The sequence below is a fragment of the Puma concolor genome, chromosome A1 (assembly GCF_028749965.1).
Source record: "Puma concolor isolate L17-30 chromosome A1, mPumCon1.1.hap2, whole genome shotgun sequence".
In the NCBI taxonomy this organism is placed as follows: Eukaryota; Metazoa; Chordata; class Mammalia; order Carnivora; family Felidae; genus Puma; species Puma concolor.
The window spans coordinates 1,178,448-1,194,145 of record NC_141667.1 but is presented as its reverse complement, the minus strand read 5'-3'; the positions used below and the strand labels follow the sequence as shown (position 1 = coordinate 1,194,145).

The following is a 15,698-nucleotide window of genomic DNA, read 5'->3' as shown; positions in this document are numbered from 1 at the left end:
CATAATCACATGATAATACACAATTATAATAGTATTAAAAGAAGTAACTGTAGCAGTCAGATAGGGCAGGTGGAGCTGCCGTAACAACAATCCCGACACGCAGTGGCTTAAAATCGGGGCTGATTCTGGCTCTCACAGTGTGTCCACCCAGGTCAGCACGCCGCCCCGTCCACGGAGCCTGGCCGAGCCTCCACCAGCTAAGGTGCCACCGTCTGCCACAGCAGGTGGAAGGGAGGGGGGTGAAGTGCAAGGCAAAGACGGTCACAAGGTCCTGAGCCCTCAGGCGGTGGGCGAGGGCGCTCACCCCAGGGGCAGCACCAGGAGGCCCCCAGGGCCGGCTCCCCGCCACGCGTCACCACCTCACCGCAGCCCCTGGCCAGACGCAAGAGGGAGCAGGCTGGGAACCAGGAGGACCGGGGAAATCGTGCCTGGAGCCCGCCGTGCCTCCCGCGACTGCACAGCCTTCGCTGAAACCTCAGGGAAGTCAAAGGTCAGAGAATGCAGTCACAGGGGTCTGTGGTGTCCCAGTCAGCTGAGCGGGAGTGACCCCCCGGGGGGCCCACGGAAGGCCAGCTGCGCTGGGAGAGGACACAGTGAGAGAAGGTGGTTGGCCCCCAAAAGCGAGGGCAGGAAGCAGTACGCGCAGCTGAGTCTGCCAAGGCACGGCAACGGATCAGCAACGCAGGTGTGCACTCGTGCATTTAGTGAGCTCCTTTGTCTACGCGGTCATTCGGTCTGCTGATTGCTTATCTGCCTCTCTCTGAGGACACGCACGCTCCCCTGGGCAGACGCCTTTCTTTCTTCTGTCCACTGGTGCACCCCAAAGCCCCAGGAGAGCGCCTGGGACACGGAAGGTGCTCTGTCAGTACGTCCCACGTGAAGAGTTTCAGCCTCCCGCATGCAAGAACCCTCCTGATGTCTCTTCTCTGCGCGGCTCTCCTTCTACGAAGAGTGCCACCCATATGTCCTCACTCATTCAACACTCGTTAAGCCCCTACTGTGCATTTAATGTGCACCTACTATTTACAATAAGTCCCCAACCCTCCTGAAGCATTGATTGTAGTGTAGGAGGGAGGAAATGAGGACAAAGAAATAAAGCGAGGATACAATGTGCCCGACGGCAATAAAACACAGGAACAAAACGGGAGCATATTGGGGCTCACCGCCCACACAGCCGCACCAGACTTGGGGCGGGGACCCGAGAGGCCTCGAGAAGTTAGGGGGAAAGGGCGTGTGAGACGCCATCCTTCCCGATGGACACACGTGGGGACCCCCTCCGTGGACCTGCCAGTGGTGACGGTGGGGGTCGCTCTAAAGACACAAACCCGGGCCTTCCCAGACTCCTCCTCTGTGACAGCTCGAACTGTGTCCCCTCAAAATTCGTACCTTGCAGCTTTAACCCCCAGCACCCAGGTCGCACCCTCCTTTGGAAACAAGGTCATCGCAGCTGCGATCGGTTAGGATGTGATTGTGCTGGAGTGAGAGGCCCTAGTCCAATATGACGGTGTCCCTACAGAACGGGAACCTTGGACACAGGCACGGACACGCCCAGGGCGACTGCCGTGTGAGCCTGAAGACAGAGATGGGAGCGGGGGCCAGGAGCCCCCAGACCGCCAGCAGCCGCCAGAGGCCGGACAGATACCTGGGACAGACTCCGCCTCACCGCCCCGGGGGGCCAGCCCTGCCCACGGCTCGGCCTCGGACTTGTCCCCTCCGGAGCTGAGAGAGACCCCTGGGTTGTGGCTCTTTGTCAGGCCCCCGGGGAGGGGCTCCCCTGAGCCCCGAGCTGGGGGTCGGGCCCCCCGAGGGGCAGGTGTGCCTCTGACCGAGCCTGGTGACCACAGTCCCTTGTCAGGAGCTTCTCATCACGGGCAGGAAGAACGCCTCTCCCGCCGCTCGTACACAGAAAACGAAAAGGTTGCTAAATGTATAAGTAATTTTGACTGAGTCATTGATCTGGATACTTTTAAAGTAAAAGTATTTCTGTCACACTTTGAAGTCGGGCTCGGTGGCTCCCTCTCCTCCCTCGGGGTTATTTTCTAGCCATTAAGAATGTGTCCCTTTTATCTGGGCCTTCAATTAATTGAATTTCAAAAATACTCTGAAATGGCTTTTTTTTATACAAAAATCAGCCACCTCCTGGAGGACATTCCTGTATGATTTGCTGCCACAGTAATTAAAAGCCTGTGGTGACACCGGTCACCGTCGGAGCGTCACCAGCTGCACTGAGTTTACCGCTGGGGAGGCGGGGGGGGGGGGGGACACTCGGTTTTTTTAGGTGGCCGGCAACTGTCCCCAGCCACCCTGGAAGGGGACACACCAGAGTCCCCACGACAACGAAGTACAAGGCAGATGGGTGCCCCAACGACAGACCCGCAGCGCTGACCCGCCCACGTCGGCAAAGGTCCCTGACGGCGTGGCTCCGTCTGGGGCGCTGCTGGGAGGGGTGCACACGGGCCTCCCCGAACCCGGGCTGGGAGGGGTGCAGGAGAGGCCAGCAGCCGAGCCCCGACGGCAGCACAGCCCCCTGTGCCCTGCGCTCCACCCCTCCGTCTCCCTCACCTGCTCCCTGGCCTGGGCAAGTGCCATTTGGTGCCTGGTCACCTTCCACCCGCCACAGGGCTGTTGGCGTGTGATTGCGGAGCAGTGCGCGTGAACGAGGCGGGCGGCCGCGCCTTCGCCGCCGCCGCCGTGGGAAAATGGGCTTTCGGGCCGCGAGTTGCGGGGAGCACGCCCCACAGGGCTCCTACGGGAGGCCCCCCACAAGCTCACGCACCCGGGACCCCCCCTGACACTTCCTGTCCCCACCCGCAAGACAGACGTTCTCTCCCAACCCTTCCGTCAAGGACTCCGACACGACAGTCAAACTCCAGGCTGTTGTCTCTTCCACGCTTCACGGTACCTCCCTCTGGTGTGGATGCCGGCGAGTCCGGGCTGCGGCAGGTAAACGTTTCAAGCTGGACCACACAGGCTGCACACAGTGTCTGAATTGATAGCCTCTTGCTTTTAATAACAGAAACCTCCCTAAAATCTGCCCATGCGTTTCAGCATCACAGGCATGACATCTTGTTTCTGAAATGAGGAGAAAGAGAAACTTCCCAACTCCTGCCCCCTGCTCTCCTTCCAAGCCCACGAGGGTGGGAAAACAGGAAGGGAGGCGGTGACCGGGTGGGAGTGGGGGGCAGCCCTCAGTCCCCTCCGATCACCCTGGGCCGCGGCCCCCGCCACCTCTGACCCAGGGCCAGGGGCACGTCCCTGTCCCTGACCCTGACCCCAGCACCAGGCTGCTTTGAAAGAGAAGCCACTCAGACTTTCTGCTTTCAGTAATTCAGATTGGCGCTGGGCCGGGACAAAGCCCTCCTACAGCCCTGCGGCCCCAGTCCTCAGCTCCTGGGGGAACTTGCCAGAGATGAGCCATGTCGCTCTCCACTGTCCAGCCCCAGGATCTGGGCCCCACGCTGCTCTGCGGCTAAGTCTGGCCACGGAGCCGTTAGAAGGCTGGGCCCTTCCAAGCCCAAGGGCATCTTCGGGACCCCGTGCCCAGTGCTGCCAGGCGGTCCCTCTGAGGCCGTCCTCACTCGGGACCGGTTCCTGTGGCCTCCCCTTCCCCTCCCCCGCTGCAGTCAGAGCCTCTCGCGGGTCCCCAGGGAGGGGGACCAGGGCGCCGGTCCCTGGGTGACGGCAGGCAGCAGACAGCATCGGGCCAGCTCCTCTTTCCCCACCAGATGCCTCTGCATGTTGCTGCAACGGCCAGGCTGGGGGGGGAGGGGGGGGACGCCGCATCGGGGCCAGGCCCCGAGGGCACGGAGACTTTGTTTCAGATCGCACCCGGGCCCGCTCTGCCAGCAGCAGAAACAAAAGACAATCGACAGACAATGGATCCACCAGGGAGCACCCCCGACCGCAGGGACCAGAGGTGGGGGCGCAGGGGTGGGCGCAGCCCCTGGCCTCGTTCCTGTGCAGGGAGTGCCGGGGGCGCCCTCCGTCGGCCTGGGGGGACCGCTGCCCTTCGGAGGTTGCACAATGGCTCCCTGGACGGATCAGTCAGTCCCGGGCCACAGAGGGACTTTCCCTGCCAGGCTCCCTGGGCAAGACCTGGGGTATTGCCATCCTTTCCCCAGGGCACGGGCCCAGGAGGCCCTCTCAGCGCAGCGGGAGAGCCGCGCTAGCCTCCTGCCCGAGAGGCAGGGGCGGAGGAGGGCCATCGACGCTTCCGGCCACTTGGCCAGGGAGCCGGGCAAGGTCAGGCCCGGCAGCGTCCAAGTGATGGGACATGAAGATTGGCTTCCAGGGAGCGGAGCGAAGGGAGGCCCTGCCCCCCAAGGAAGGGCGACGGGCCGCTCGGCGCACCTTCTGGGGAGGTGCCGTTTCCAGGGGCCTGGGTGCTGTTCCGGCTGTGGAGACTCCAGAGGCCGCCGGCTGCTGCCCTGAGCTCCACGTGGGCCCTGGTGCTTCTCAGACGCCTGCTGCTGTCTTGAATGAGCGAAGGCAGGCAGAATGCGCCTATCTCCCCATCAGGGCTGTGAACACAAACATGCCTTGCTTATCGTCAGCTATGAAAAGAATCTAAGTCCCAGGTAGGCTCTGCGGGGAGGGACTGGCGTGCTTGTCCCCGTTGGCCCCGAGGCCCTGCCAAAACCATCCTGTGGCAAGAAGAGGGAGGAGGAAGCTGCCAGCAGGGCAGGGACAGCGGTCATCCCTCCCTCGGCGCCCTGACTCCACTTCCTTCCGGCTAGAATCGAGCAAGCTCCCTGCCGTACTCTGGAGGACGTTTCCAGACGCCCCGACATACAGGCACCCCTCTCACAACCCCCTCCAATCAGCCCAGGGTCGGAAAGGGTGTCTGCAGGCCCATAGCCCGCCCGAGGCCCAGCTTCGTGTTTCCAGAGTGGACCCAGACCGCAAAGCTGTGTCCTTCCCAGAGAAGCCAGCGGAAGCTCTGGGCTCAGCGGCAGGGCCAGGAAGCCAGGACTGCTGGCTGTCCTTCTGCTCCGTGGAGGAAACAGAGGCACACGAGAGGCCCGGAGACAAACACCACCCAGCGTGCGGTTGTCGGAGCAGGCAAATGAGCACTGTCCCCCAGCGGTTGCCGGAGCTTTGAAGGGAAAAAAGAGGGAGGACAGCAAGTAACTTTTTCAGACATTATCCAGGTCAACAAATCTCAGACGTCATTATAAGGCCACAGATCATGAGGAGAACAACTCCACGGTTCCTTGAAATGATGGGGAGGGAGGTGGCGGGGGGGGGGGGGGGGCGCAGGGCAAGGTTCCTCCAGCTGAGTGACCTGGGACCCACCCAGACTGACTTCCCTCCTGGACTCAGGTCTCAGGAGCCGCTGGCTGTCCAGGCAGAGGGGTGGCCCCAGGCCGGACACCCAGCCCAGCAGCACTGCAGTCAGCCCTTAGCAAGCTCCCACTCCGGCCACCGGGTCCTGGGCAGATCGCAGGCTTGCTGTCACCTTTGTACAGCCACCCCCACCTGCCCACACCAAGGCAGTCGCCGCTGCCCGGACAGCCCGAGTGGACTCTTGCGGACAGCAGCCGTGGGAGCTGGGCTCCCTCCGCGCCAAGGGGCGATGCTGCGGGGCTGGGAGTGCGGGGAAGGAAGCCCGGGCCCAGAGCTGCTCGCCCAGCCTACTCCCAGGAGGCCTGCGCGCAGCCGAGCCCTCTGCCAGCTCCTCGGAGCGCGGGGTGGCGTGGCCAACGGGGAGACTCAGGAGAACTGTGGCCAAGAACCAGCGAGGCGGTCTCGGGCGCCGTTCCTCTGGCCCAAGACAGCGGGGCGCGGGGGAGGGCGGCCTAACAGCCCCCGAAGGGTCTGGCCTGATGGAGGCGGCCTGCCTTCCTGCCGCCCCGTTGTGGCGGCGCCGTCTTCTCTGAGCCCGGCGTCCCTGCCCCCGCCCCAGGGCGCCCCCCGTGCCTGCCCCCACGCCCCACGCACCCAGGGCGCGGGCCAGGCGGAGGGGAAAGTTGGCGAGCGCGCGGCGCCCGCGGGGGAAAGCGTTAATGGGCGGCCGGGTGGGAGCAGCGCGCTCGCTCGCCCACGTCACGCCGGTGCGGGCTCGGCTGACGACCGCGGCGCCTGGGGACGCCGGCGCGCTCCGCTCGCCAGGTGCTCCGCCTGGAAATGTCTCCATTAGTTGTCGCCTGCTCCCCGCCGGAGCGCGCGCGCCGAGCGGCCGCGCAGAGCCCTCGCGGGCGGCCGGTAGTGGCCGGGCGCCACCGCAGGTAGGCGAGGTCCCCGCCGCCCGCCCCCGCCCCGGGGCTCCGAGACCCCTCCCCCCTTCCGGGGAGGCGGAGGCTCCGCGCGGCCGCCGAGGGGCGCGGGCGGCGGCGACTGCGGCGACTCCCCGGTGCGTCCCGGGCTGCGCGCTGCTCCCCGCGGCCCCGGCGCCCGAGCGGCGCGGGCGGGCGCGTCCCCAGCGCAGGTAGGGAGTGGGCTCGGCCGCACAAACTTTGCGGGGATCGCTCCTGCGCCGGAGGGCACAAAGTTTGCCGCCTGCCGCTGGGGTCTCCAGAGGCCGCCGCGTTCGCTGCAAGTTGCGGAAACGGGGTGCGGGGGAGGCGCGGGGCGCGGGGGGCCGACGCGGGGCAGCCGGGCCTGCCCCGGGACGCCCCGACCGCGCGCCTTTCCCGCTCGGGCGGCGCCCTGCGGGCGGGCGGCGGGGGCGCGGCGGGAGAGCCGGAGCGAAACGGTGGGGGGCGGGGGGGGGGTGCAGGCGGTTCGGGAGCAGGATTCCGCGCGCCTGCCTGCAGCTCGCCCGCCTCACTTCGCGAGAGACCCGGAGGACCGGCCGCGAAGGAGTGACCCGCCGACCTCGGCGCCAGCGACATCCAGAACGCCTTTCAGCGCCACACCCCGCCCGGGTGTCCGCAAGCAGTGGGCGGGCACCGGCGCCCCGAGGGCTGGCCCTCGCCCGGCTCCGCGCGCTCCAGCCTCCGCCCTCTGCCTGAGGTCAACTTCGTCGGGCTGGAGCGAGCCCCCGGAGGCTCTCGGTGCGGAGGACGGGGTGGCCCCGGGGGACGACTCAGGGAACCGCGGGGAGCGCCTGGCCTCGGCGGGGCTCGGGAGCGAAACCCCACGGGGAGCGGGGCGGGGTGGAACGTTAGGGCGCGGCCTACCTCCCAGAGGCCCTCAGCGGCCTACAGCACGCCCCCCCCCCCCCCCGGGGCGAAGAGGGCGACCCGTAGGCCTCTAACGTTGGGCGCTAACCGTCCTCAGGCCCCCTGGCCCTGGGCTCCTTCAGCACTCAACAGGCTGGCGGGGGCACCTCTCCGGAGCTTAGCCGCTGTTCGGTCCCCAGGGAGCCTCTCGGGGGTGTATTTAGAACCGAGGGTCCCTCGAGGGACTTGGGTTCAGCACGCGCGTCTGTGCAGGAGCATTTAGCTGATGGTACCTGAGATGCCCACCCTCCCGTTCTGCCCGCTCTGGGAGGGAAACCCCGGGGCCTCAGCCTTTCGGGAAAGGGCACTCGGAGAGTTATTCCGGCGTTTGCCGCGGGACAAAGATAAACCAGAAAGTATCTCGGTTGCAGGAGGCCGGCCTCAGCCCGGCTCAGGGCGTCAGCGAGATGCCGGGGTGTGCGCCAGTCGGGAGACAGGCCTGGCCAGCCCTGCATCCAGGATCGGGTCGCGGGGCCTGGGTGAGCCGGGGCAAGGTCGCCAGGCTCCTCACAACAGCACCGAGCTTCCCCAGACAGGGTGGCCGCCAGGGTGCGGCAGGCCTGGAGCCGGCGGGAAGCGGAGGAAGCGGAGGCCTTGGAAAGTAGTCGGTGAGCTTGATTTCTGGATTAGGAGTCCAGGTTGCCTGGGAGAACCGGGCCAGCGGGTGGAGACTGGGGGCGTCTTTTTACGACCCAGGCTGGAAAGGGAAACGTTGCAGTGATGGTCAAAGGAAGCCCTTGACCCCCCCTGAGGCCTCCACTGACGGCCTGTGCCCTCCAGGGCTCCGGGCTCCGAAGGCTGCTCACAAGATGAATGTTGGCGTGTTCAGGGGGCGCCGTTCCCCGCGAGCTGTGGCCCGGATGAGGAAGGGCAGGGCGCAGGCCTGGGTGTGATGCCCGGCAAGCCAGAGCGCGGTGGCTCGGTGCCGCTGGGACCTGGGCGGTGGCTGTCTTCCCCCTGCCAGCCGCGATCGCTGGGGTTGGGCCTTGGGAGTGGGGTGAGGACAAGGGGCTGAAGGCATCTTTGCCCCGGATTGCTGCTCCCGGAGCCCCCTCGGCCACCCGTGGCTCGGGCCCCTCCGTCGCCCAAACCTCATTACCAGGAGAGAGCGAGCTGTTTGTAAACAATAAATAATGGACAGTAGGAGGATGTTCAGAAAAGCCACAGCAGAAGCCTGGAAAACTGGAAGGAGTTGGGAGGAGGGGGGGTGGGGGAGGGGAGGAGCAGAGGAGGAAGAGGGAGAGCGACTGAGAGATTCATTTCTGCCCCAGAAGCCCCGGTGGCTAGTTTCTTATTATTTACAGGAAGGTGATATTAGCAATTCAGGTGAGAAAGAAATAAACACGGCCGCCACGAGATCAATACAGAATTCAGAAACAATTATTAATGTCATTTGACTCGTGTTCTTTATATATCTCTCCCGGCTACAGACGCTTAAACTGTCTGAATAATTTGCATGGGGCGGCTATTCATTATTTCCGATGATTTTCCTTCGCAAGCAGCTCGGACGTGGCCGGCTGTGGTTCAGCGCGATCGGAGAGCTCGTATTTTCATCTGTAAATTAAAGCAATTACGCAGCAGATATTATATGATGCGTACTGTGGTCTCCAGACAGTCATCAATCACCTTCAACCGAGCTGTCAGAGCGGGCAGATTTCGTTTCTGGGAGGCAGGTTTGCAGCTGGGGAGAGGGCGAGAACGTCATCATTAATTAGAGGGTGACCCTGGGGCGATTCACAGGTCTGAACCCAGGAATCTTTCCGAGCAAGTCTGCACAGCGCCGCCGCGCACAGCTCCCCTCCCGGCCGGCCGACCGCGGGAGGCCGAGCGGGGCAGAGCGGCAGGGGCGAGCCGGGGGGTCCCCGGAGGGCGGCTGCCTAAAAGGCGGGGAGCGAGTTCGGGGTGCCCGGGCGCCCGTTTGCAGCCTGCGTGCTGGCCTCCGCTTTGCATTCGAGCTGGGTCCCAGGACCGGGACCCGATGGAAAGTCCTGGAGAGGGCGCACGGCTGTCCCCCAGCCCCCAGACTGCCCCGAACGCCCCGGGCCCAGAGCTATGCAAAACGGGCAGGGGAAGGCGTCCCGGCGCTCCCTCCCCTGCACCTAACCCGGAGGGGCCCCGGAGCAGGGCGGCGGAAACCTACTCTCCGGAGCGCACAGGGCTGTCTGGCAGTCCCGGGTTCAGCCGCGAGGGGCAGGGGGAGGCTGGGAGGGCGGCCGCGGAAGGGGGTGGAGGAGGAAAGGGAGGGCCGCTCGCTGTGCAGGAACTCACAGGACCGGGGGTGGGACGCGCGGGGGTGGGACGCGCGGGGGCGGGGGGGGGGCGTTCCCGGGGGACAGGCTGCCGGGCAGACGCAGAGCCCCGCGGCAATTGGACCACCGAGGCCCGGAGTGGATGGCTCTGGGGAGTTCGCGGGACCCGCACACCTGAGAGCAGGTTGCCCTTCGGACGCGCACAGTGGCAGCCGCATCTGGTTCTGGAACTCCCCGCCCCGGAGCAGGGTTCGAACCGGCGGGAGGCCGAGCGGAGAGCCAGCGAAACAATAGTCGGGGTCGCGCGCGGGCCTGCGGAGCGGCCCTCCTGCACCTGCCGCCGAGCGGGGCGCGGAGGCCCGGCCGCCTGCGCCAGCGCCCGGCTAATTTTAACTGTTGATTACATCTTCAGTGGAGACTCGCTCGTGTGTCCCTTCACATGTCTCATTTGTAATTGAGACTAATGATTACAGTGGGGCGGGCAGGCGCAGGTGCTCATTAATTAATTTCTAATTAAAAGTGCTTCCCATCCTCGGTGACTAAGGAGAAGCGGCATTCGTGGGGGCGATATTGACTCCACGGACGGAATTCATTTGTCAGAGCCTGTTGTGGCCTCTTCGCCCCGCGCGGCGCCCCCGCCCCGCAGCCCCGCAGCCCCGCAGCCCCGCAGCCCGGCCGCCGCCAGTGACCCGCACGTCTGCGGCCCGGCGGAGCTGCGCGGCGTGGGCTGACGTCAGCGCCGCCGCCGCTGAAAGCCAAGCACATTTGACTTGACGGGTTCGCGCAACTCGGTGTTGTGTTTTTTTTTTTCCCCCTTTTTTGCAAAATATGTATTTGTGTCGCCGCTGCGAGGCGGGCTGGTCCCAGAGCCCCCTCGAGGCTCGGGAACGTGAGGCTAAAAGGCTCGGTGCGGCCGCCGCGGCTCACTTTCCCACCGGGTTAGAAAAGTTTGCGGGGCGCGTGGATGAATTAACCCGCTCTTCCGCTTCGCCCTCCCAGCGCCTAGGAGCCGGCGGCCCCGGAGCAGTGGCCGCGCCACGCGGGCGACCACGCGCAGGACCCCGCCGGCCCCGCCATGTCCTACCCGCAGTTTGGATACCCCTATTCCTCCGCACCCCAGGTAAGGGGGCCCCGCGAGGGTGCGGGGAACGCGGCCGGACACGCCGGCTGGCAGGCTGTCCAGCGACCCGGGGTCGCTTTCCCAGAGAGCGGGGCCTGTGCCAGGCGCTCCTTGCGCCCAGCCCCGGGGAGGACAGGGGCGCCGAGAGACTCTGACGTGCGGGCCCCCCTTGTCTCTCGCTTTCTTTGACCCTCACCATCACCCCAGGAGAGACGTCGTGGCACAGGAGGGCGTGCGCGGCCTTGGGACCCCCCCCCCCCACATACACCCACACACCCGGGGTGCGTGTGAAAACTCCGGGGCCTGGTAGGGCTGGTCCCCCAGTGGCTGGAGGAGGCCCAGCCGAGCGCACTCGCGGCAGGAGGGAACGCGCGGCGTGGATGGCAGTACGCCCCGGGCAGTGGGGCAGGGTCCCCTGGGCGGCGCGCCCCCCTCACCCCCGGGCGCCTGCCCTTCCTCGCGGCCCCTCTCTCCCCCAGTTCCTGATGACCACCAACTCCCTGAGCACGTGCTGCGAGTCCGGCGGCCGCACGCTGGCCGACTCGGGGCCCGCCGCCTCGGCCCAGGCACCCGTCTACTGCCCGGTCTACGAGAGCCGGCTGCTGGCCACCGCGCGCCACGAGCTCAACTCGGCCGCGGCGCTTGGGGTGTACGGGGGCCCGTATGGCGGCTCGCAGGGCTACGGCAACTACGTGACCTACGGCTCCGAGGCGTCCGCCTTCTACTCGCTGGTAAGGGGAGGGGGTTGTCTGAAGCCTTCCTCCGCCACGCCACGCCCCTGCCCCCTATTTGCCCAGCCCACCTCCCAGAGAGCCCGAGGCGCGGGCGCAAGTGCCCAGGACCCCACGCTGCAGGGCAGGGGGCGCCTCCTGGCCGGGTTCCTCCCAGCACCGCCCGCCCCCAGAGCTCGAGCTCGGCGCCCGCCCTTGTCCCGCGCTTTCCTCCTCCGAGCTCCCTACCTTCACTCCTCCCGGTCTCCCTCCTCCTCCCTCCCGGCGCCCCACCGCTTGGCCCTCCCCTGCTCCCTTCCCCCTCCTCCCGCCAGCTCGTCTCCCCCCTCGCTCCTCCTTCCTCCCTGCGGTCGCTCGGTCCTCTTCTTGGGTCCGGGTCCTCCCTCCTGCTGTCTCCCAACCCCCACCTGTCCCCTCTGCCCCCCTCTCCCTCCAACCTCATTCTTCTCTCTCCTACTCCCCGACCCCACCCCCCACCCCCAATTCTGCGCGTCCTCTCTCCCCATCTTGAGGCTTCTTTGCTCCCTGGCCCCAAGAGAGAGTCCAGGGGTGGGGGTGGCTTATGAGGCTGCCCAGGGCTCTGTGCAAAGCGTGCAGGAGCCAAGGGGCCTGGGGGGCTGGGGTTGAGCTGGGTCGCCTCCCGGAAGCTGCGACCCCAGGCGCGTGGGATCCTACAGAATGGCTTCGACTCCAAGGACGCGCCGGGATCTGCGCATGCGGGCCTCGCGCCTGCTGCGGCCGCCGCCTACTACCCCTACGAGCCGGCGCTGGGCCAGTACCCCTACGACAGGTGAGGGACCGGCGGACAGAATCCCTCCTCACTGCCCCCGCCCGGGCCCCTGCGCTCCATTCAGTCGTCAAACTCCGCACCACCAGCCCCACGCCCCCTGTGAATCTTTGGGCGGCTAGGGGACGGATTTCGGGTCAGGTTTCAGCTGACCTTGCGTTAGTCCGAGCCCCGCCCCCTTGGCAATCCTTGCCCCACTGGGCAAATGCGTCCCCGGCCTCTCCCTCTCGCTCCCTTCGCTGTCTGGACCCTCACAGCCCTCCTGCACTGTGGTTCTAGGCGGCTGTCAAGTCTCCCTGCCCAGGCTTCAGACGCCTCCCTCTGCCCAAGAGCCCAGCCCACCTTTCCCTTTGGTGGGAACCAGAAGGGGGAGTCCAGTCTGCTCATCCAGAGACGCGTGGCCCATCTTGGGGGGAGGAGGGTGACAATTATAAATTTAACTGCAGGAAGTCCACATAGGCCGTCTGGACGCTTTCTCCCCACGGACACTAATGACCACCCCTGCCCACTGCTGTTACATAGTTGGGTTCACATTTCTGTGGTTCGGGGATCAAAAGGGTAGGCGAGGGGCCCCATAAAGGAACCTGAAGAAATAGATGTCTATGTAGGGTGACAGAGACCTGGCCAGGCCTTGAGCCCGCATTCCACTCCGGCTAGGAAGGAGCCCAGGCTCCCTGTAAGTTGAATCAAATATAAACATCTTGGGCCACAAAAGGCTGTGCCTGTGGGCCGTGGCGAGGAACCAGGGGCCTGGGTTTGACCCAGGTCTTACCACCGTAAACACACTCCCACGACGGGGACTGAAAGCCTGCCTGGGCCTTGGCCCGCCGCCCGCGACGCAAGGGTCTCGGCCCAGCGCCCCATTGCCCAGCCTGTCTCCAGGTACGGGACCATGGACAGCGGCACGCGGCGGAAGAACGCCACGCGCGAGACCACCAGCACGCTCAAGGCCTGGCTGCAGGAGCACCGCAAGAACCCGTACCCCACCAAGGGCGAGAAGATCATGCTGGCCATCATCACCAAGATGACCCTCACGCAGGTGTCCACCTGGTTCGCCAACGCGCGCCGGCGCCTCAAGAAGGAGAACAAGATGACGTGGCCCCCGAGGAACAAATGCGCGGATGAGAAGCGACCCTACGCGGAGGGCGAGGAGGAAGAAGGGGGCGAAGAGGCAGCCAGGGAGGAGCCCCTCAAGAGCACCAAGAATGAAGGTGGGTGGGACCTGCAATGCTAAGGCTGGGGCACCGAGGCCGGGGACTCCCTGTGCCTTCTTCTTGGGTTCTGGGACCTCTGAAGACATTGAACCTGGGGTAGTAAGAGCAAACTGTCAGGGCTCGGGCGACAAATGAAATGAGCTGACCCATTGGGGCCCTGACCTGGGGGCCTGCGGGAGTAACTGGGAACAGGCTTCAAGAAATCCAAAATAGCGCTTAAAACAATAGACACACTCCCCCTCCCCCCCCACCCCCCATTGATTTGAGCAGGAAATCGCTAGGCTTCTCTGTTACCACTTGGGGTTCTGGAGCAGGTGGGAGGTACAGGTGCTTCTCCTAGCTTGGGGGCGGGGGTCGGGCCCATAACTATGCGGCAGAGCTAGGAAGGAAGAGTGAGGTCCAGATTAGCGCCTTCCTCTCTTCCTGCACTGGCCCCTCTTTCTACCCCGCGCAGAGACGGTGGGCAAAGGGGAGAAGGATGTAGAACTCACAGACTTGGAGGATTTCGACCCGCTGGAGGCGGAGCCCCCTGAGTGCGAGCTGAAACCGCCCTTCCAGCCCCTGGACGGCGGTCTGGAGCGCATCCCCGCCGTGCCTGACGGTCCAAGCGCCCCGGGAAAGGAGGCTTCCGGCACCCTCCGGATGCCCCTGGCCGCCGGTGGCGCGGCCGCCCTGGACCAGGACCTGGAGAGGGCCAGAAGCTGCCTCCGGAGCGCGGCGGCTGCGCCCGAGCAGCAGCCTGGCGCTGGGGGCGGCTCGCAGGCCTGCGAGGCCAAGCTGGGCTTCGCGCCGGCTGGGGCGACGGCGGGCCTCGAGGCCAAGCCGCGCATCTGGTCGCTGGCTCACACGGCCACCGCGGCCGCCACAGCCCTGAGCCAGACTGAGTTCCCCTCGTGCATGCTGAAGCGCCAAGGCTCCGCTGCCCCTGCGGCCGCCTCCTTGGCTCCTGCGTCGTCCTCGCCTGCGGCCCCGGCCCCCACGGGTGCCCTGGACAGGCACCAGGACTCCCCGGTAACCAGTCTCAGAAACTGGGTGGATGGGGTCTTTCACGACCCTATCCTCAGGCACAGCACTTTGAACCAGGCCTGGGCCACCGCCAAGGGCGCCCTCCTGGACCCAGGACCGCTGGGACGCTCTCTGGGGGCAGGTGCCAACGTGCTGACGACGCCCCTGGCGCGCGCTTTCCCGCCCGCCGCGCCCCACGACGCCCCGACCGCAGGCTCAGCCAAGGAGCTGCTGGCGGCGCCCAAGGCCGGGGGCAAGCCCTTTTGCGCCTAACGGGCACCGCCCCGCGCGGAGGAGGAGCAAACGGGGAGCCGGCCTGCTGCGCGTCGCAGACTCTGTTTCCACGGAGTTTCCAAAGCAGGACCGGAGCGCGTCCAAGTGCAGGCAGCCCACCCGCCGTGGGGGGACCGGCCGAACTCGGCCCTCCCGGCCACAGACCCCCGCCTGGACAAGCATTGGTCCGGGCCGTTTCCGACCTCCGCCCCGGGCCCCAGCCGGGTAGGGACGCTCCCAGAGCAGAAGGGAGCCGCCCCGGAGCCTAAAGTTTACGTCCCAAAGTTTACACGGACCAGACATTTCAGCTCTGAGGCTTAGTTTTGCCGCCTCCTCCCGGGTTTGAGGCATCCTTGCTCCTTCCGAAGACCCCTCAGCCTGCTGACCCGCGTTGTCCTCAGCACATCTTCCAGGAATCGCACTCCCACCTGTTTACACTGTTGCACACTCGTAACTCGATAAAATTACGGTTTTTTACGTGTATGTTCACACCAATAATTGCCTGCTTCAGAGGCTGATATAACAAACCAATAAAGCGAGTGATGGTGTTTGCATTGCAAAATGAACACGCTTCACACCCAGGGGGTTGAGGTCTTGCCCAGGAAAGGTGCTAATCGCCCAGGGCAGGAGGGGGCGGCGGCCTGCCCAGTGCCCGGAGAAGTGTCCCCGCAGAGCCCAGACGTCCTGCTTCAAAGCGCCGTTTATAACAACGGTTACAGGAACTTCCAGGAATTTTGGAGTCTGTGAGAGAAGTGCACAGGCCCTAAACTTCAAACTCTCCCCCGTTACCACACTCCACAATGCTGAGAAAGTGGGGGCTTCCCTTGCAAGATTAGAGTAACTTTTAAACTTGCTAAATTCCCTGGAACGGGGGGGGGGGGGGGGGGGGGGGCGTGGACTGCGTTCCGAACGTCCTGAGCCGAAAGGACGCGGCCTTCCCGCCCCCGGCCCCGCCTCCCCTCCCTCCCGGGACCCGCCGCCCCGCCCGCACTCCGAAAGCCCGGGGCCGCGCCCCGGGGGTGAGGCGGGGGGGGGGGGGGGGGGGGGGGGGGGGGCGAGCGCTTAGTAGGCTGCGGATAGAAGGCGGGGCTGGGAGTGGAGGCCCCGGGGCGGGGGCGGGGGGCGAGCCCCGCCTGGCCCCGGTTCCCGCGCGCTT

At 65.7% G+C, this 15,698-nt stretch overlaps 1 protein-coding gene and 2 long non-coding RNA genes across 16 annotated transcripts; 1 reads left to right on the top strand and 2 right to left on the bottom strand.

Annotated features, from left to right (window-relative positions):
- Positions 1 to 2,983: 2,983 nt before the first annotated feature.
- Positions 2,984 to 6,221, bottom strand: LOC147583982 (uncharacterized). Its single transcript, XR_015240343.1, has 2 exons — positions 4,351 to 6,221; positions 2,984 to 3,072 (listed from the first exon to the last, which is right to left on the bottom strand). It is a non-coding gene; the product is annotated as an uncharacterized LOC147583982 (long non-coding RNA).
- Positions 6,222 to 6,282: 61 nt separating this feature from the next.
- Positions 6,283 to 15,104, top strand: IRX4 (iroquois homeobox 4). 14 transcript variants are annotated; one of them, XM_086675540.1, is made up of 9 exons: positions 6,307 to 6,427; positions 6,756 to 6,995; positions 7,535 to 7,771; positions 8,666 to 8,836; positions 10,412 to 10,532; positions 11,012 to 11,263; positions 11,911 to 12,053; positions 12,933 to 13,261; positions 13,719 to 15,104. In XM_086675540.1, exons 5-9 carry the CDS (start codon positions 10,488 to 10,490, stop codon positions 14,540 to 14,542), a joined length of 1,593 nt encoding a protein of 530 aa, XP_086531666.1. In that variant the 5' UTR covers positions 6,307 to 6,427; positions 6,756 to 6,995; positions 7,535 to 7,771; positions 8,666 to 8,836; positions 10,412 to 10,487; the 3' UTR covers positions 14,543 to 15,104. The 14 variants fall into 14 exon arrangements, with proteins under 14 accessions (XP_086531672.1, XP_086531666.1, XP_086531645.1 ...); XM_086675519.1 differs by having other exon boundaries at positions 8,594 to 8,836; XM_086675556.1 differs by having other exon boundaries at positions 6,309 to 6,427; positions 8,594 to 8,836; positions 11,941 to 12,053.
- Positions 8,526 to 9,805, bottom strand: LOC147583981 (uncharacterized). Its single transcript, XR_015240340.1, has 2 exons — positions 9,587 to 9,805; positions 8,526 to 8,844 (listed from the first exon to the last, which is right to left on the bottom strand). It is a non-coding gene; the product is annotated as an uncharacterized LOC147583981 (long non-coding RNA).
- Positions 15,105 to 15,698: the final 594 nt, after the last annotated feature.